Source organism: Podarcis bocagei (assembly GCF_964188305.1).
Source record: "Podarcis bocagei genome assembly, chromosome: 13".
NCBI lineage: Eukaryota > Metazoa > Chordata > Lepidosauria > Squamata > Lacertidae > Podarcis > Podarcis bocagei.
In genome coordinates, this window is record NC_138138.1 from 53498342 (window position 1) to 53518179 (window position 19838).

A 19838-nucleotide genomic window follows, 5' to 3' on the forward strand; every position below is an offset into this window, starting at 1 on the left:
GTGGTGGTGGTGAATGGAGATGTAAAATTTCTTAAGGGGGGGTGGGAAGAGATGGAAGCATGTGAGGAAAAAAACACTCCCTTTTCTTTGGTCTCCCTCTTTTTCCTCTCAACGCCACCCCCCACTTTCCCCAGGGGGTGAAAAACCCACTGGTGGCGGCTATATAAATAATAATAAAAAATTAAATATTTGGCGTATTTGCTTGGCTCTCCACCTCGAGCCAGGGTTATAGCTTCCAGGCTCAGAAATAATATCTAAAATGAACCCATCTTGACATTCTGATGTGTACAAAGGGAAACCGGTGTTTGCAGAGAGGCCAGGGAGGAATTAATATATTCAGGACTTTATTGTGGGAGAAAAATTTGTCTCTCCCCCCCCCACCCTTCCACATTTCCAACCAACCAGCATTTCCACACCAGACTCTCTCTGCCTCTTTGTGTGTCTCTCTCTCCCACCCCTTTGTCTAAAAGTCCCGTGCAAAAAAGAAAGAAAAAATGAACATGAACATAAAGTATTATTTCCATTGCGTTCCATCCCTGTTCTAGATCATAATTTGTGAAGTTGGGGCACAGGGCGCATGTGAGTGGCGTTATCCTGTTGGCTTTCTCCAGCACCCCCTGATTCCCCAACCTGGTGCCCTCAAGACCTTTTGGGGGTGCAACACTCACAAGCCTCTTTCTGCCCCTTAACAAATTTCCCACTTTCCCCCAACCCCCCTCGTTAAAAAGGGGGAAAACGAACAAACAAACCTGGAGCCTCAGCCACACCTCTGGGGGGGGGCAGGAATGAGCAAACCCTCGCCCAGCTCTAACCCTTAGGCCTCGCTCCATCTCTGAGATCTGACGCTGTACCTCAGGGAACCACCAGGGGTCAGTGCGCTGTCACGGGGATTGCCATGCAGTTCCTGCAGCAGGCACCAGAGGGCGGTGCGTTCATCCCAGGCTTTAGAGTTTGGGGTCGTTGTTGTGGGGTGAGCCTTTTGGGAAAGAAGGGGGGGGCATTGCAGAGGAGGCAGCGTGGGGGGATCCCGCTCCCCCTTGGCCGCTTCAGACCTACCCTGGACCATCCCTCTCTCCCTCTCTCCTCCTTGCATCCTCCAACCTCCCTGTCCCATTCTCTGGTTTGGGGGTGGGCCCCATTGTCCCTCTGCCTCAAAAGCAGCCCTGACCCTCCCCAGCTGCAGTGGGGCAGGAGCAAGGCGGAGGGGGACGTTGATTGATGAGGGTCCTTTCTCCCCCCTGACAGCGCCGGCCCGGCAGCTGGCGCATGTTCCTTTCGAGAGAGGACCCCCGTCTGTCAGGACAGGAGGGGACCCCTCCCCAACCCCCCCATCATGCGTTTGAGAGGACTGGGAGGCGATGGGAGGGACTGGGAGGCGATGGGAACAGGAAAGTCGACAGGAGGAGGAAGGAGGCTGAGGAGAGGCGACGGATGGGCCACAGAGACCCACCACGGGCAAAGATGCTCCGGCAAAGCGACTCAAGCTTTCGGTGGCGCATGGGTATAAGACAAGGCAGGGGGTGAAGAAAGAAGGCAGAGGGAGTGTGGGGGGAGCACAGCCCCCTTCTGGGTGACCCCCCAGCCCTATAAGCTTGGCGGATATTTTAATAACCTGCAATGCCTACATATGCTCAACTGTGGTTTTAATTTGTTTAGGGGTGTACTGTGGTGATATTTAATTTGTTTAGGGGTGTACTATGGTGATATAAGGGACGCAGGTGGCGCTGTGGGTTAAACCACAGAGCCTAGGACTTGCCGATCAGAAGGTCGGCGGTTCAAATCCCCAAGACGGAGTGAGCTCCCGTTGCTCGGTCCCAGCTCCTGCCAACCTAGCAGTTCGAAAGCACGTCAAAGTGCAAGTAGATAAATAGGTACCGCTCCGGCGGAAGGTAAACAGCATTTCTGTGCGCTGCTCTGGTTCGCCAGAAGCGGCTTAGTCCTGCTGGCCACATGACCCGGAAGCTGTACGCCGGCTCCCTCGGCCAATAAAGCGAGATGAGCGCCGCAACCCCAGAGTCGGCCACGACTGGACCTAATGGTCAGGGGTCCCTTTACCTTTACCTTATGGTGATATTATACTTGATTGCACTCTTGAATTTAGAGATGTTTTCCAGGTGAGCTGCTTTGAGGGCAGGGGACTCCTGCGCGACAGCGTCTTCTCCCGTAAAAAATGAAACTGGGTGAAATGGGTGTTGCAGGGAAAGCGGCAGCAACCTCGCTTGCTCCGCAAGGAAATCAGCTGGGGGACCCCTGATCAGACTTAGGAAGCATTGAAAGAGGTCCGTTCGTTCATTTCCATGGAGGATAAGGTTATTGACAGCTACTCGCCGTGATGTCTCAATGCTTCCTCCAGGATGAGAGGCGGCCCGTCTCCCAGGAGCTTGGGAGGGCGATGGCATCCGCGACCCACCTGAGAGATTCCCACCGGCTGCCGTAGACTCTCCATCACGGGGAGTTTTCAAACGAATGGCCGTCTGTCAGGGCTTTCTCAGCTGCGATGCAGCAATAAAACCGCCGGCGCATTTGCAAAGCTAAGCGGGGTCCGAGGTGGTTTCAAATTGGATGGGGGACCGCGTGGCGAGATTCCTGCATTGCAGGGGCTTGGATGGGGTTGATGTTTGCGGTCCCTTCCACCTCTATGATTCTAGATATGCGATTTCTGCTTTGCAGGGGTGGACTAGATGCCTCCGGGGGCCCACAGAATCCACCACCAGCCCAACCTTGCAAAGGGGGCCTGTCCTTGGTCGGGACCCAGCTGTTGCCTTTGGGGAGATTCGGCCTGCTAGGGCGGATCTTGTTGTGGGGGGTCCCTTCATAAGCTCTGTGACAGCTCCCCACCCAGGATTAGTCTGGATCGGATCAGTCTGAAACCCGCTAAATTAGAGAGGATGAATCTCTTAATGGCTGCATTAGGAGAAGGCTGGAATCAATCTTCAGCGAAGGGCGGTGTGTAAATAATTTCCACAAATGAGTGAGGTAAAATGCACAGAGTTGTGCTAGGAAAATGGACAGATGGAGCGGTCAACAGAAAGAGGAGAGCTGCCAGTGTTAGAGACTTCAGAATACAGACCAGAATGGAAAAATCCAGGCAGCAATATTTTAATTACAAAAGTTTTATTGACTTTGGTTTATTTGTCAGACAAGTAAAGCAAAGGGGTGCATTCAGCTGCCAAAATGAGAGAAAATGCCCCCGAACACCAGGGGCAAACAGTTTTTATCCCCTTAGGCAAAACAATGGTTCAACCCTTGACCCAGCCCTCAAACATTCCCCTTTATGCATATTCATTGAAGCCCAACCAATTAATAAATTTGGTGTGTCCTTTCGGTTCCAAGTTGCCTATTCCACTAGGTGGCGCTACTGGCTTATAATCTACTTAACCTCTTTATTAGTTCCAGGAAGTGCCCCTGAACCCCCCCGCTTCCAAGAAATGTCCTTGTGGTTTTAACAGGTTGCTCGGCTTAGAACCTTGTGGTGGGCTAGACATCCTGGGCAAACGAACAGTTTCTCAGAACAGCTCCAAAATCCCCTGACCGCATCCTCTTGCAAACTCGCTGTGTATTGTTTTTGCAAGCAGGGGCAAGCAGGGGAGAGAGAGAGAAATGTCTTTTTTAGCTTTTAGTTTGCTCTCTAAGATGGCTTTCAGCTTATCTCCAGCCTGGCTCTCCAAAGTGGACCCAGGTGGACCCCTGGTCCTCACTCCTTCATTCCCCCCTTTCCATCATGAAAATGCCGACCGATTATGGTTCTGCATTTTCATTTTGATGGACCTATAGATACCACATCATAGAGAGCCAGGATATGCGTACATGTAGCTGCATTGACCAATGCTCGGTTGTGAATGGCGGAACGGTTAAGTGGCAGTGGGAGGAGTGGTAGTCCACTCGTGGCATCTGTTGGGGTGACTTATTGGCAGAATGGGTTACCACTTCAGCCACTTGTAAACACCTAGTGTAGGGGTTATGGACGCCCCACTCAGTCATTAGACGGGAAAAGTTGGCAGGGGAGACCAGGGAACTCTTTCCCGCTTTGGCCAATGCCAGCAAAAATACAGGAGTATCCAAAGAAGTAGGGCAGTACATACCACGCCTACCCACCAACCCCAATATTTCCATAGTTCCTCCCACCAATACTTGGGGGCCATTCCTAATGTTCTTTTACTGCTGAAGGGCCCACTGATATTCGTATTCAATTATTCGCTGGGCCTCAGGGGTGACTCTCCACCTTTCTGCTGAGGCACCCACTATATGGAGCAATTTCCCTATAATCCCTTGTGGGTGGACTGGGCCCTCGTGTTGTCTCCTCAAGAGATTATACCCAAAAGGGGCTTCCCCCTCTTCATATATCACCATGCACCCACAAGAATATATCCACCCCTGCAACGGCCTGACACACGGGGTGACTATATCAAGGGGTTCTGGTCCCAATACCAAAAGTCCTAGTGGTGCCTCTAAATTTGCTGGAGAGCAAGTTTCTACATTGGGGACCCTGCCCGCGGGCACCCCTCCCATCCAATTCTTCCGGAACTAGGTGCCCTGTCTGTCTACTGGGCGGCAACTCTTATGCAGCCACAAGAATACCCTGCCACATTCAAGGGTATTAGGTGTGGAGTTACCAGGCCCAGTAGTTCAGGTAGTATTCTGGGATTTTGGGAGGCTTGAGCCACCACGACAACCACAGGTGGGGCTGCAGAACTTACAGGCACCTGTTCAGTAATTTTAATGTGCACCTGATTATCAAATGGGGTTGGTACAGTGCTCTACCCTGCAACCAGCAGGCTATTCTCCCACAACCACAAGAGCGGTCTAGAACTCGATAGATTTCGACCAATCCTGCAGCTCCCCGGAGGAGCCACATCCAAGTGCGCTGGGCAATGCAGTGAATAAAGAGCCACAGTGGGAGAGTGGGATGCTGTACTGCGGCCGCCCTATTGAACCCTCGTTCCCAAGAGCCTACGAGTATGCCGTCTCTTACCACCGGCAAGACAAACCAGTCATAGCAGAGGTCATAGCAATAGGGTTGGTATGGTTCGGTAGGGTCAGGGCAATAAGACATAGAGCAAGTCAATAAAGAAAATAAGAGAGAAAGAGAAAGTCTTCCTTGTGATGATTAGTCGCAGGATCTCGTTGCCCGTGGCCTAACGCTTTTTCCCTGGTAGCGTCAGACACAAGGTGATGATCAACTTCAGAGGGTCAGCAGGATTTCTCTTGCAAGTCCAGACACCCTTCTTCAGATGCGTGTGATGTACCCAGGGGATCACCTCGACTACTTTCACTGCAGTTGGGGATGAGGGGGTCGCCAGACACTGTCACCCAGAGGAACTGGTGAACCGGCTCAGCGAGACTGCCGCGGGACTGCAGGTGTACGCTCGAGGGAATACCTGGAAAGGAAGCAAACACACACAACAAACACAGGGATTGCACTTGTTCTTGGGTGATGTGATCTCCCATCTGCCCCAAACTGGCGGGGATGTCTCGGACGAAAGGGGTTGGCCTGCCATATAGAAGTTCAAAGGGTGATAGTCTCAGTCTCTTGGTTGGCGCACAGGGCACATTTTGGGATATAGCAGCAGTTAGTTATAGCAGCAGTTAGTTGAGATAGAATATTCTCCCAAGGTGTGCTTTAGCAGCTGGGCCTCCCAAATGGGTGGACTCGTGGTAATTCTTTACAATTGTGCTGGCCAGATGTTGGGGCACAAAAACACGGCTGTCTGGTCCTTCCTGGAGCGTGGTACTTCTTGGCTGGTCTACTGCTGTTCATCAAGGGTGTAACGTGGTTCCACATCGTCTGGAGTGAGTTCTGGGATTATTCTTTTGGCATAGCAGGCATTTCCTGGAAATCTGGGCCACCAGTTGATAAAGGTTGGCTATATAGACATACTTCTCCAGCTGCTTGGTTGTGGCATCTGGCCTCATGTGGGTGGATACATAGTATCTGGTTTGTCAGCAGTGCTTAAGATCCCTTCTGGGACCACTGTTCCAATAACTGAGGCGGGGCCAGTTCCCGGGCTGCTTCCTTGGCCACTCTGTCTGCCAATCGATTTCCTCTGGCCACTTCTCCTGGTCCAGTCTTGTGTCCATAACCTCAATGCAATCGTGCGTCTGCTCCTCACCTTCTCCTACCGGCAACAGGGTAGCTGGGTTGAGGGCGGTGGTGACCACTGGTGGAGGTTTCAGAGCTGCCTCACAAGCTGCATTATCTGCTTTCCGGTTGCCTCTAGTGACCATGTCCCAACCTCTATCATGGCCTTTGCAGTGCATTACAGCAATCTCTTTGGGGGCCCATACAGTTTCTAGTAACGTCTCAACTTCTGGAACGTATTTCAGAGCTTTCCCGTGGGCTCCACTCAAGCCCCGCTCTTTCCATAGGGCGCCATGCGCATGCAGGGTTAAGAAGGCATATTTAGAATCAATATAGATGTTAGCCTTGCATCCAGCTGCCAATTGCATGGCAATGCCTTTCGCTGTTGGACTTCACCTCAGAGGACAAATAACTCTTGGAGACTTTGGCCTCCTCAGAACTCTTGGAATGGCTTGCCTGGCCTGCACCCCCACTTTTGGGTGCTCCATCGCCTGAGGAACAGCTTGCAACTGCCTTTTCAGCCTTTCTCCAACACACAGTGCATCACACAGATGCGTTGAACCGTAGAAACAACTTCCCAAAGCAGCCTCAGCCCCCTCTGGGCTTGGTACTCACTGCAGCCTGACATGCCGTCTTCAATCCCTGCCACGCAACCCAGGTCTTCTCTAGAGCATCAGCCACGTCTCCTTCACAAGCCTCCACTGCGCCTGTAAACTTCTTAATGGGCTGGGCAAAGCCTGTTTCAGCCTGTGTACTTTCCCATAGTTGCTTTTCTGCCAGCCAGTAATACATGCGTTTTGACCAGGCTTCCCAATTGGCTCCATGTAGCCTTTCACAGGGGTAATTCTTATGGCCTTGCTGTTGCTGAACAGGCATCTTCCTCCCCCTTGGCCGCGGGTCTCTGAATGGCTACGGCGGACCCCTCGGGTCCCTGGCCTGTGAGCCATTCCTGTGCCTAACACTGCTGCCTTTTCTTTCCTCCACTGCTTTTTCTCCCTCTTCTCAGCCTCTCCTCTTTGTTCAAACACCTTCTGGGCGATGGCCATGATCTGAAATCTGGACATGCCCTGGAACCCAGGCTGTTTTTGGATTTTTGGTTCTAATGTCCTTTGCACATTGTCCTATGAGGGAGGCATTTACCATTAACTCATGTGCAGGGAGTTCAAAGTCAAAGGGGGTCCAAATTCTGTATGCCTCCATCAGGCGTTCCAAGAAATTCTAAAGCCTGTGTATTAATTCTCCTTAATTTTGAATTGATCAGTCTTATATTTCTTCAGCCAGGGGGGTGGGGGGGTTTCTCTATTATCACGTGAACCTCTAAAACTTCATCCATGTTCACAAACTCATGCAAGTTAAATGGAGAAAGTTCTTCTTCCTCTTTTAGTTTTATGCAGTTTTTTTTGTGTTTTGTTTTGTTTTTTTCATCTGTTCCCTCATCCTTTTTCTGTGGCAACTAACTTGTCAACTGTGGTGGCCACAAAGATGCAGGTCTTCTCTTGAGGTTTCTCTGCCTGAGTCTCAAACCAGGGGTCTGCTGCAGTGTTCTCTGAGACACACCTGAGCACTGAGCCATCCAGCTGGTGCCTGGTTAAGGACACCAATTAAATTGCCCTCCCTGTCTCAGCTATAACTGCTATGGGTCTAAAACCATTTCGTATTTCCTAGCCATAGACCACCTCTCACTGGTCATCAGAGAACCTAGGGCACTACTGGTGGTTTCCCTGATGTGTTCCAAACTGCCGCTGGTCACATATATACCCAGCTCTTCCCTAACTAAGTTCTGGGATTTAGCTTGCCCTCCCTGGTCAAGCTGTACTTACTATAGGGATCAAAACTGTTGGAGGTCTGCAAGGCTCATGTACTTCCCAGTTCAGTGATGGGCTTTGGAGAAACTAGGAGGCTTGCCTTACTATCAAACTTACAGCTCAGCAGAGAACCCTCCAGCTCTGCCTGGCTGAACTCTTGCCTTCATTGAGGTCCAGAGATCTGAAAGCTTTGTATGCACTCTGGTTCTGTATACTAACTTGGATAACCTAAGGGATCTCTGGAGTGATCCCCTCCATCGCTCCCAAATCTGAATCTGAGTCTGAAACTCTTCTCTAAGTAACTACTCAGCCTCAAAAGATACTCCTTGTTGCCCTGTCCCAGCTAGGGCCCCTATGTTTCTTCCCAGTTCAATACTGTGTCCAGTCCAGTTCACACAGAGTGTGTAAGTGTTCTGGCGTCATCACAACGCCATAGTCTCCGCTGAATCCTTTCTTGAAATTGTTCAACATGCACTTTAGGGGAGTTATTAGACCTTTTGAGCCACTCCCTCCCATATTTAATATGGCCCTTGTGCAGCGTCCCCAAACACCAAACACACACACATGCACTTCCCAATTTTCCTCGCCCATTCGAACTCACGCTTCTAGGAAGCGGAGTATTTATTGGTTCTACCCCCCCACACACACACGCACCAAGTGCCTCTTTCACTGGACGCTGTACCACACACACTAGCCTCCCGGTTCCCCCCCTTTTCCTTTTTGCCTTCCTTTAAATCCTTAAGCGTGGGTGGGTATCAGGGGCCAATCCTTCCCTTACTGCCACCAAACACGCTTGGGCATGTGATCAGGATGCCCCTTCCCCTTTTTAATTACAAGGGGGTCTCTGTCTTCCTCTGTCCCCAGGGCCCTTTGTCATGTACTCACCAGCCGGCTGGACTCTGCCCTGTCCTGTCAACCTCGGTCCTTCAATCCATTGCCTTCTCTTCCAGGATCCAGCAGAAGGGTCAAATTGGCTTCGCCCTCCTCCGAAGAAAAACCTCGGTGGCGCCAGGATAAGCGGCCTATTGGCCCTTCCCCTGTGTCCTGCCTAGAAAAGGACAAGGGAGCTGCCTTCTGGTCTTTTTGAGGACTTAAGGTCCCTATCCGAGTCACGCAAGCACCAGAAATGTTAGAGACTTCAGAATACAGACCAGAATGGAAAAATCCAGGCAGCAATATTTTAATTACAAAAGTTTTATTGACTTTGGTTTATTTGTCAGACAAGTAAAGCAAAGGGGTGCATTCAGCTGCCAAAATGAGAGAAAATGCCCCCGAACACCAGGGGCAAACAGTTTTTATCCCCTTAGGCAAAACAATGGTTCAACCCTTGACCCAGCCCTCAAACATTCCCCTTTATGCATATTCATTGAAGCCCAACCAATTAATAAATTTGGTGTGTCCTTTCGGTTCCAAGTTGCCTATTCCACTAGGTGGCGCTACTGGCTTATAATCTACTTAACCTCTTTATTAGTTCCAGGAAGTGCCCCTGAACCCCCCCGCTTCCAAGAAATGTCCTTGTGGTTTTAACAGGTTGCTCGGCTTAGAACCTTGTGGTGGGCTAGACATCCTGGGCAAACGAACAGTTTCTCAGAACAGCTCCAAAATCCCCTGACCGCATCCTCTTGCAAACTCGCTGTGTATTGTTTTTGCAAGCAGGGGCAAGCAGGGGAGAGAGAGAGAAATGTCTTTTTTAGCTTTTAGTTTGCTCTCTAAGATGGCTTTCAGCTTATCTCCAGCCTGGCTCTCCAAAGTGGACCCAGGTGGACCCCTGGTCCTCACTCCTTCACCAGCATATATATATTTTTCTGGCATTTTTCCTTTGAGCCCAAGTGTAGGCCTCTGGCAACGGGTGGGGTCCATTGCCCCACACAGCAGGCAGGCCTTTGGGATCTACTTTGGGGTTTGTTTTTGCTAGAACCAGGCCCCAAAGAGGGCAGGGCCAGAAACAAAATGGCGGCTCCATGGCCCACGCAAGGAGGAATCGAGGCCTTGGACTGCGAGAGAACAGAGGTCCCAAGAGCCAAAATTGTGGCGAGGCATTGTGAGGGAGCCTCGCTCTTTTTTGCTGCTGCTGCTGCTGTTACACAATCTGGCAAACGCCTGCCAGGAAAGCACCCAACCCGTCGCTAGGGCGAAGGCACGGTTGCACCGCGGCAGCGAAGCGGGAGCGTTTGGGCGCGGCATGGCGCTGGCAGACGGATGCCGGCTCCTCTCCGCCCTGCGGGGCCTGCGTGGGAGGAGAGTGACAGGGCCTCGCTCCGTCCCGTCTTGCCCTCCTGCCTGCCTTGTTCCTCCGACAGGCCCTGCGCCTTGTCAGGGACAAAGGGCAGGCAAGGCCCTCCGCCCACGCCAGGGCAGTGCCACGTGGCCGCTGCAAAGGGCCGGCTCGGGCGCCGTGACCCATACCCGTCTGGGGCAGGCTCAGGAATCCCGTCGCCCGCCAACGGCACAAGCCGTCCAGGCGCTGGACTTTTTGCTGGAGTGCGACAGGACAGCCTTTCCTCTGAAATTGACCGTCGGTTTAGGCCAAAAGGGCTCCAATTGGGGGAAGGACAGCACTTGGACGGTGCTTGTTTTCCTATCCGTTACTCTCAGGCTCCCCCAGACGTATACAACCCCAAAGTTTGCAGAATCATAGCATTGGAAGGGACCCCCGAGAGCATCTAATCCAACCCCCTTGCAATCACATCTGAATTCAGCTGATTCAGCAGGAAGCACAACTGAAGAACCATTGGCAGATGGCCAACAGATCTCTGTTTTAAAACCGCCAATGTAGGAGAATCCACCTTCTGAGGGAACCCGTTCCACTGTTGAGTGGCTTCTACTCTCAGAAAATTCTTCCCAATATTTAGTTGGATTGGCCTTCTTGTACAGTGGTACCTCGGGTTAAGTACTTAATTCGTTCCGGAGGTCCGTTCTTAACCTGAAGCACCACTTTAGCTAATGGGGCCTCCTGCTGCTGCCGCACCACTGGAGCACGATTTCTGTTCTCAACCTGAAGCACTATTTCTGGGTTAGCGGAGTCTGTAACCTGAAGTGTATGTAACCTGAGGTACCACTGTATCTGGAGTCCACTGGTTCAGGTCCTCTCCTTCAGAGCTCGCTCCATCTTCCACGTGGAAGTATCTGCAGATAGCCATCATGAAACCTCTCCCTCTCCTTTGGGAGAGGTGAAAAGGATCTAGGAGTCTTGGTTGACCACAAACTTGACATGAGCCAACAGTGTGACGCGGCAGCTAAAAAAGCCAATGCAATTCTGGGCCGCATCAATAGGAGTATAGCATCTAGATCAAGGGAAGTAATAGTGCCACTGTATTCTGCTCTGGTCAGACCTCACCTGGCGTACTGTGTCCAGTTCTGGGCACCACAGTTCAAGAAGGACACTGACAAACTGGAACGTGTCCAGAGGAGGGCAACCAAAATGGTCAAAGGCCTGGAAACGATGCCCTATGAGGAACGGTTAAGGGAGCTGGGCATGTTTAGCCTGGAGAATAGGAGGTTAAGGGGTGATATGATAGCCATGTTCAAATATATAAAAGGATGTCACATAGAGGAGGGAGAAAGGTTGTTTTCTGCTGCTCCAGAGAAGCGGACACGGAGCAATGGATCAAAACTACAAGAAAGAAGATTCCACCTAAACATTAGGAAGAACTTCCTGACAGTAAGAGCTGTTTGACAGTGGAATTTGCTGCCAAGGAGTGTGGTGGAGTCTCCTACTTTGGAGGTCTTTAAGCAGAGGCTTGACAACCATATGTCAGGAGTGCTCTGATGGTGTTTCCTGCTTGGCAGGGGCTTGGACTCGATGGCCCTTGTGGTCTCTTCCAACTCTATGATTCTATGATTCCTCTTCTCCAGGCTAAACATACCCAACTCCCTCAACTCCCTGTTCCTTGTAAGGCTTGCTTCCCAGACCCTTCGATCATCTTGGCCGCCTTCCTCTGCACACATCCGACCTTGTCGATGTCCAGGAGAGAATTCAGGAGTCCTGGCTGCCTGGTGTTCTCCGTCTGGGAGTTGGGGTTGTTACCCAGCTTCAGGCATTAGGCCGTAAGGCCACCACCCAGAGGACCCAGGCGTCCTGGCTCCCTTCCTCCATTTCCCCAGCCCCTCTTCTCCCCCTCCCCTCTTCTCTCTCCAGCCAACCGCCTAGGAGGTCCAGGTGCAGAGGAGAGAATTCTGGCAGATGCAGCTTCTCTCACCCTGCAACGCTGACAAGCTGCACCTGCCAAATCCATTTTCTCCCCTAAAGGTATGGGAGAGAGCCATGCGGCAAGCAGCTGGTCAGCGATGTGCGTGGAGCTCAGGTCGAAAGTTGTGCCCGGAGCTCAGGATTGAACCCAGGGTGGTGGGAGCATCCGCCTGACCTTCTCCTCCCCTCCCCAATTCAGGCCTTATGGTTTCCCGTTTCCACTAATAGGGCCGGGGTTCAGGGGAAGAGATTTAGAGGGGCAGCGTAGCAGCAGGGATCGCTCTGGCCACAAACCAACACCTGCATTGTTCTTTGCTTCTGACAAATTTAGGGCTTCCTCTTCCCTCCCCTCCTTTTTTCCTCTTGTGCTATGTCTCCCGAGATTGCAAGCCCACAAGCAATGTGGGTTTCTGGGTAAAACGAGGCTTTCTGGGTAAAAATGCTCTAACAAGCCTGTAAATTAATCTACCCATCCATCCTGCGGGGGCATTTGTCATGGAGGGCAGCAGCGATGGAGTGGTACCCCATCTTCTACCTTGTGTGCCAAGTCCCGCCAAGAAGCTTTGTGTGGGTTTTTTTTAAGCGCACACTACGGCGCAGGTTCTGGGTAGCTGTCTGACTTGTCGCTCACGCTCAGCGGCTGAGAACTGACAGCCGCCCGGGAGCGCAATTCTCTGACCTTAATTTGAGAAGCGCGGCGTGGGCTTCTGCTACTCGGCGGCAAGGGAAGGGCCATTTGCATATGCTCGGGGGTACTGCGGCGCTCCCTAGTGCGGCGCAGGGCTGAACCCCAAAGCTGGTGGTTGCACCCAGGCCTGCACTGCGATCAGGCCCTGACCTCCGGCGCAACCTGGCGCACCTAAGTCTTCATCCCTCCCGTCCTTGGGTTCGCCAGATGTTGCTGAACTCCAGCACCCAGCTGATGCAAGCTGCTTTCTACCATTTCTGCTTCGAAAGCCGAAGCGTAACCAAGGGATGCTTTTTTTTTTCTTTTGTAGAAAAGGAAAACACAGAGATCCAAGCGAGGCCGCTTTCCTCCTTTGATATCCCTCCTTCCAGGGGTCCGGTGCGACTCTCAGACCTCCCCAAACTGCAGGGATTGTGACGAAGGGGGCCTCTTTGATTAATTCCCTTTTGTTGCCGGGAAAACGACTCTCCCCCCTTGCCCTTCCTCTGGGCCTCAGCAAGGTAAACGCGGAGAGAAGCAAGGGGGAAGCCCATCTGTGTGTCCCTCCCCCCATTAGGCCACGCTGCCCATTCCGGGGCTAGGATGGAGAGCGTCGTTTCCCCCCCCCCAGGTCTCTCCCAACTCCCCAAGCGCACATTTAATCCAGTCGATCCCACCCCACCCCAAGACGGGAACCCCGCAAACGCAGCCGGCCTCGTTAGCAGCGGCTCGTTCCAGGAGTGGAGACAGGAGGAAAAATGTGACCTAATTGGGGAGTGACCCCAGGCGACCCCTGGCTCCCAGCCAAGCGGCTCAGCTCGCTGAGCTAATGGGCCTCTCCCCCTCCTCTCCTGCCCCACCGAACAGTGTGCCCCCCCCCCACTCCTCCTTGGCGCCCGGCACAGGATTTGGGCAAAAGAGGCCTTCCCACGGCGGGCTGGGAGCTGGAAGAGGGGGAGCCGTGAAAGCCCCCTCCATCTCGCCAGCCCCTTTCACCTGACCCCGGAGCAGTTTTCCTGCCGGCACCGAAGATTTCGGCATTTGGCAGCGAGGCCCACGGTTTTGCAAACCCGCGTTTTGGAAAGGCCACGGCTTCGACCCCGCCAAAGGCCCACTTCGAAGTCAAACTTCCAAGGCTATTCTTCTTCTTAATTCCCAAACACCAATTTAGCACGGCAGCCCGCAGCTCAGAACAAATCTTCAGTTTCTTTTGCAGGCTTTGAAGTGATAACGTCGAGCGTCGACTCGACGCACCTTTATTTTTAAACGCGGTGCGATCCGCGGCTTGATTAAAAAATTAAGTGTGTGTGAAAGAAGGCCAAAGCTGGAGTCCACACCCTGTTTTGAAAGCACATTTGACTCATGCTTAAAGTGCAGGGCTTCTGAAGGATCCTGGGAACTGTAGTTCACCCATTCCAAGCAGCCCTTGGCAAGCTACGGCTCCCAGGATCCTTTGGGAGCAAGCAATGTGCATTCAGGGTGCTTTGAATGTATGGTGTGAACATGAATCGTGGCAGAGTCGGGAGGGAGCCCTAGTCCAAGATCTTGCAAGGCAAGATCCCTGACGCATGGCCCCGCAACCTCTGTTTAAAAATCTCCAAGGGAGTCTGCCATCTTCCAGGAACTTGACCAAGAATTTCTTAGCCTCCAATACAGCCTGTGCCAGGGTTAATAATAAACTATAGTCAGAGCATACCAGAAGATGCAGCAGGGCAATTTCCTCAGAGCGCCGCCCTTGTGGCCGCTGGCAGAAGTGCCTTTCCCGCACCCTGAAAAGGCTTCCTTTCCCAAAGCAAAAGACACGCTTTCGAATGGATTCTGCGGCCCTCTGCAATGCTCTGGGACGCACCGAGAGATTGGGATCAGCTTCTTAAGACGCCGCCAGTGCCCGCAGCTGCCCCCACGCTTCCAGGCCGCTCTCCCCCTACCTCCCCCCAGTCTGTCCGTCCGTGTCGGGGCACGTCAGGGCTGGCGTTGCTCCGGTTTGCTCTGCCCCCAATTCGCGCTGCCATTCCCCAAACAACCTACGCCAGCCGTTGTCTTCTCTGAACAAACTGACAAGGTGTCTGGATGTGGCAGCAGGCAGGCCCAGGACGCATAGGTCTGAGGTTTTGTTTTGGGGAGGGGGGAGGGCGCAAGAGAGAGAGGGAGGGAGGGAGGCAGATTGTGGGGGGGGGACCTGTCACTGGTGCAGAACGCGGCGGCCCTCTGTGATCTGAGCGAAGATGAGTGTCGGGTTGGGAGGGGGAGCGCGCCCCACTTTGGAGAGCTGCCTGCTTACGTGGCAAATCTCCTGCCCAACCCTCACGGAAACTCTCACCCTGTTTTGAGCTCCCTTTGGGTGCTGTTTACTTAAGGACTCTCTCTGTGTGTGTTGGGGAAGAGTCCTCAATTAGATCTCTGGTACATGGGACAGACACAGCCCTGGGGGTGCTGAACGCTGTCAGACTTCATCAGGGAGAAAAAGCGAGGTTTGCTGATGCAACTGCCCGAAATGGGAATGTTGGTGGGGAGGGGGTTACGCAAGGTCAGGGGTGGGGGGCACAGCAATGGCAGGCTCCGGCCCCCTTCTGGGACAGCAGGAGGAGACGATTAAAGGACACAGCCTCTGATCCTGGCCTGTACCCCAAGCTCAAAGAACGTCTGGCTCCCATTTATAGCATGAGCCGGTTTTGGGGGTACGGCGGGGGGTTAACAGGATAGGAGGCCAACTCCTACCCCCAGTTTACTTCACTGGAAGTCTTCTGCCTCGAGAATTTATTCCCCCACTAGCCCCGAAGGCTGCTTTCCGGCCCTTGGCCTCTGAGCGCGTACAGAGTGACGTCAGATAACTGAAAACCCACCCTGTGCGATGAGCAGGTGGTGGCCAGTGGTGGTTTTCTCCACATTTTGGGTTGTGGGGGGGGGGGCGTTTTCCTCCCACTGGGTGGATTTGGGGCATGTATGAACCCCCTGCGGAAAACACGTGAAACCAGGAAGTGCCGATGACCCTATTTTGGGTGGCTGCCAATAGCAGGGTGGGCAACCATGTGGGTTTTTTGTGCCCCTCGTGTGGCATATTAGTCACAATCCATTTCCTCCCCCCAACCATTGCTGCCTCCAGAAATATGTCGCAGCCCCCCCCTTTAACGCCCCGATGTCATGGCTGTCAACATGCAACCTCCAGCAATCGGCTGGCTTTTTTGGGGGGGTGGGTTTCTCTGGGTGGTTCAGAAGGAAATAAGCAGAGAAGAGTCCAAAAGCCCGGCTGCACAAGAACTTCTATAATCAACAATGTCCAACAGTAAAATTCCACCGACAAAGCTAAGAAACTCTCAGATAAAAAAAACAACCACCTCTGTTAAAGCTGAAAAAAGACCACATTTTTCTTTTTTTTTGTTCCGTTCCGTTCCCCTGCCAAAGGCAGGAAAGGCCCCGACCACAATCCCCAAGTCCAACACACACAAAAGTCCTTCCTCTCTCGGAGCCCCGTGAAAAAATCTCCACACACACAAAATACGCGGCTTCTGAAGGCCAGCCAGATGTTGGCCGTGGAGGGAGGGGGGGGGAAGACCAGTCTTTCAGTCTCCTCCCCAAATGGGGGCAACGCGAAGACCCTCAGAGAACAGCCCCACGACCTTCCCCACCACCACCGCCCTGCCCAGTCGTCATCTCAGATGGGGAAGGGTGGCCATTTTGTGTGACTTTTCTTCTTCTAACAACTAAACGACGAAAAAGCGAACAAAACGGCCGCCGGACGGCTAAGCAACCGGTCCTCTTTCCGAGTCATCCCGAGTCCGATCCGTGGATTCCGCCAGTGTCTCTCTGACCCCCAAACTCCGGCAGAGAAATGGCCTCCTTCATTTTTTTGTGATCTGCAGAAGTGTATGGGGTTAATGGCCAAGGGGATGAGCATGGGTTTTTTTTTGGGGGGGGGGTTATGTGACAGGGGGTGTCAGAAAGGGAAGGAAGGTTTCCTCAGGTGTGAGCAATGGGATGACGGTGTCTCCTTAAGCCAGCCTCCCCTAGCCTGGCCCCTCCAGATGTTTCGAACTACAACTCCCTGTGCTGGCTTGACTCTCAAATTCGTGGACAACCATGAAGCAGAACGTTGGAAGATTCAGGACAGATATAAGTCCCTTCTTCAGGCACGGTCGAACTGTGGAACTCCCTGCCACAGGAGGCAGTGACAGCCACCAACCTTAGATGGCTTTAAAAGAGCTTTAGGCAAATTCATGGAGGTGTAAGGCTATTATTGTTGGCTCCTAGCCAGGACGGCTGTGCTCTCTGGGTACCAGTTGCTGGAAACTACAGGAGGGGAGAGGTCTGCTCTTGAACTCAGCTCCCACTTGAGGCACCCGGTTGGTCCCTGTGAGGATAGGAAACTGGGCTAGAAGGGGTATTGGCCTGACTCAGCTGCAAGGAGGCGGGCGAGTGTGGGGGATTCCCTGGTCCTGAATGGGGCAAGTGTGCCCCCGAAGGACCATGTGCGTAGCCTGGGAGTCATTCTGGACTCACCGCTGTCCATGGAGGCGCAGGTCAGTTCTGTGTCCAGGGCAGCTGCTTACCAACTCCATCTGGTACGCAGGATGAGACCCTACCTGCCCTAAGACTGTCTTGCCAGAGTGGCGCATGCTCTGGTTATCTCCTGCTTGGACTACTGCAATGCGCTCGACGTGGGGCTACCTTTGAAGGTGACCCGGAAACTGCAATTAATCCAGAATGCGGCAGCCAGACTGGTGACTGGGAGCGGCCGCCGGGACCACATTAACACCGGTCCTGAGAGATCTGCATTGGCTTCCAGTACGTTTCCAAGCACAATTCAAAGTGTTGGTGCTGACCTTGAAAGCCCTAAACGGCCCAGTATCCCTGAAGGATATCCAACCCCATCGTTCAGCCCGGACACTGAGGTCCAGCTCCGAGGTCCTTCTGGTGGTTCCCTCACTGCGAGAAGCCAAGTTACAGGGAACCAGGCAGAGGGCCTTCTTGGTGGTGGCTCCTGCCTTGTGAAACACCCTCCCACCAGATGTCAAAGAGAACAACAACTACCAGACTTCTAGAAGACATCTGAAGGCAGCCCTGTTTAGGGAAGCTTTTAATGTTTGATGCATTACTGTATTTTAATATTTTGTTGGAAGCCGCCCAGAGTGGCTGGGGAATCCCAGCTAGATGGGCGGGGTATAAATAATAAATTATTATTATTATTTATGGGCTGAAATTGTAGTCCAAAACATATGCGGGTTGGGAAAGGGCGCCTCAACTCTTTCCCTAGCGGAACCTAAAATGGGGGGAAACAAAATGGGACAGGCAAAATGGCTCCCCTACACCTGCCCTGGCCTTGTGCTTTTCTTGGGCGGGGAGAGAGTTGGGTAATGGAGTTTGCCACAGAATTATCTCCTCACAGAAACCGAGAGGAACAGGGCAGGTTCCACAGAGCCAAAAGGTAACTTGGCAGAAGAAACCCTGGAAACCTTCAAGATTCTCAGATTTAATACTTGAAATGTCAGTTCTGAGGGACGCATCCAGGGTGGGAATGGCAAGGTAGCTATTAAGTCTCGGTAGGGTGTTTTCCCTGGGGGGGGGGGGGGATAGCAACAACATTATGCTTAACCCATTGCTGCTTCCCCCCAAACCATCTGACCCTTGAGTATGTTGTCAAAAAGAATTTGAAATTGTGCAAGGAAATTTGTGCGTGATTTTTTTTTTTTTTTAAAAAGAGAAACACCGCCCCACTTTAATTCATTTTGGCCGATGGGTGGATGTTTATAAGTAAGGGCTCATCCACAATTCCGCTTGTCCTTTGCCTAGAAAGCCTTTCCCTCACTGCGTTCCCCCGGGGGAAAAAATGTGCTTTATTGCTAAATCGGAACAAACAGCCATGTGCGGAAAACCCGGTTGCCGTTTGTTCCGATTCAGCGCTAAAGATCGGGTTTCCCCGGGGCAAACGGAAGTGCGTATAGGCCCTAAGTCCCCTTTATTTGTTGAACAGGGGTGAGAGATCCATTGAAACTGGATTGTGGGGCGCACCGCAGGGGAGAAATGGAGGGATTTGTGTGTGTGTGTGTGTCCCTATCTGGAAAGAAATCAGCCGACGTGGGAGCCCAGTCCTTCCCCCCTCGCACCCGGAAGTGGGGCGAGAGGGGGTCTTGTCTCTGTTAAACTCTCTGGCGCCTGGCGGAAAGGGGGTCAATTCTCTCGGCGTGTCCATCTGAGCCAGGCCCAAATCCACGGAGAGAGAGGAGGAGAAGGAGGAGACAGCAAGGTGGAGGGTCCTTCCCTCTGGCCAAGTCCAAATCTTGGGAACCCCCCCTGGAATGCCGTAGAGGGGGGTCCCCGCAGCTGTGCACGGACCCCAGTATCCAGGCCGGGCGAGAGGGGCGGCAACGTCCCCCCGGTCCGTGCCGAGGTTCCTCCCCGCCGTTGGGGGGTGTGGTGGTGATGGCCGGGGGGCGCAGCCTCCGCCAGGAGGGAGCCGTGCTGCCCACCCCCCCTCATACTTTGTAGTAGATGTTGGCAGGGCTCTGGGGGGGCATCTCCTGAACAATGTAGACCGGGTGGCCGTAGTCCCCGCTGACCTTCTCGTAGTGGGGGCAGAAGGCGCTGTCTGAAGTCCGGAGCGGGATGATGATGTCGCTGGGCTCCGAGCCGTTGTTGTTGCCCCCGCCGCCCCCCCGCTTGGGGCTGGTCAGGGTGCTGAGCGAGAGCGGCGGGTGGTGGGACTCGCTGTGCTTGGCCCGGCGCCGGCGGTAGCAGAGGGCGCCCGTCACGGCGGCCGCCACCAGCAGGACGAAGGCGGCCCCTCCGGCAGCCCCTGCGATGATCGGGACGCTGGACTGGGGCAGGGGGCCGTTCTCGCCTCCCACCTTCCCGGTGGCGTTTCCAGTCGGGGGTCCTGGTTTTTTTTGGGGGGGGAGGGAAAAAGAAGAAGAGTGTTTAGGGAGATGCTTGATTACCAAGTGTCAGTATAAACCAGGCATAGGCAAACTTGACCCTCCAGCTGTTTTGGGACTACAACTCCCATCATCCCTGACCACTGGTCCTGTTAGCTAGGGATGATGGGAGTTGTAGTCCCCAAACAGCTGGAGGGCCAAGTTGGGGGGTGCCTGGAATAAGCAAATG

General features: G+C 53.1%; 1 protein-coding gene across 3 annotated transcripts in view; it reads right to left on the bottom strand.

The window, feature by feature from the left end:
* Positions 1-15983: 15983 nt before the first annotated feature.
* Positions 15984-19838, bottom strand: part of EFNB3 (ephrin B3) — a 69865-nt gene continuing 66010 nt past the window's right edge. For all 3 annotated transcript variants that reach the window (XM_081168061.1, XM_081168060.1, XM_081168062.1), the window contains one exon: positions 15984-19611. In XM_081168061.1, the coding sequence (XP_081024187.1) occupies positions 19211-19611 (401 nt within the window). In that variant the 3' untranslated portion in view covers positions 15984-19210. The remainder of the gene's footprint in view (positions 19612-19838) is intronic.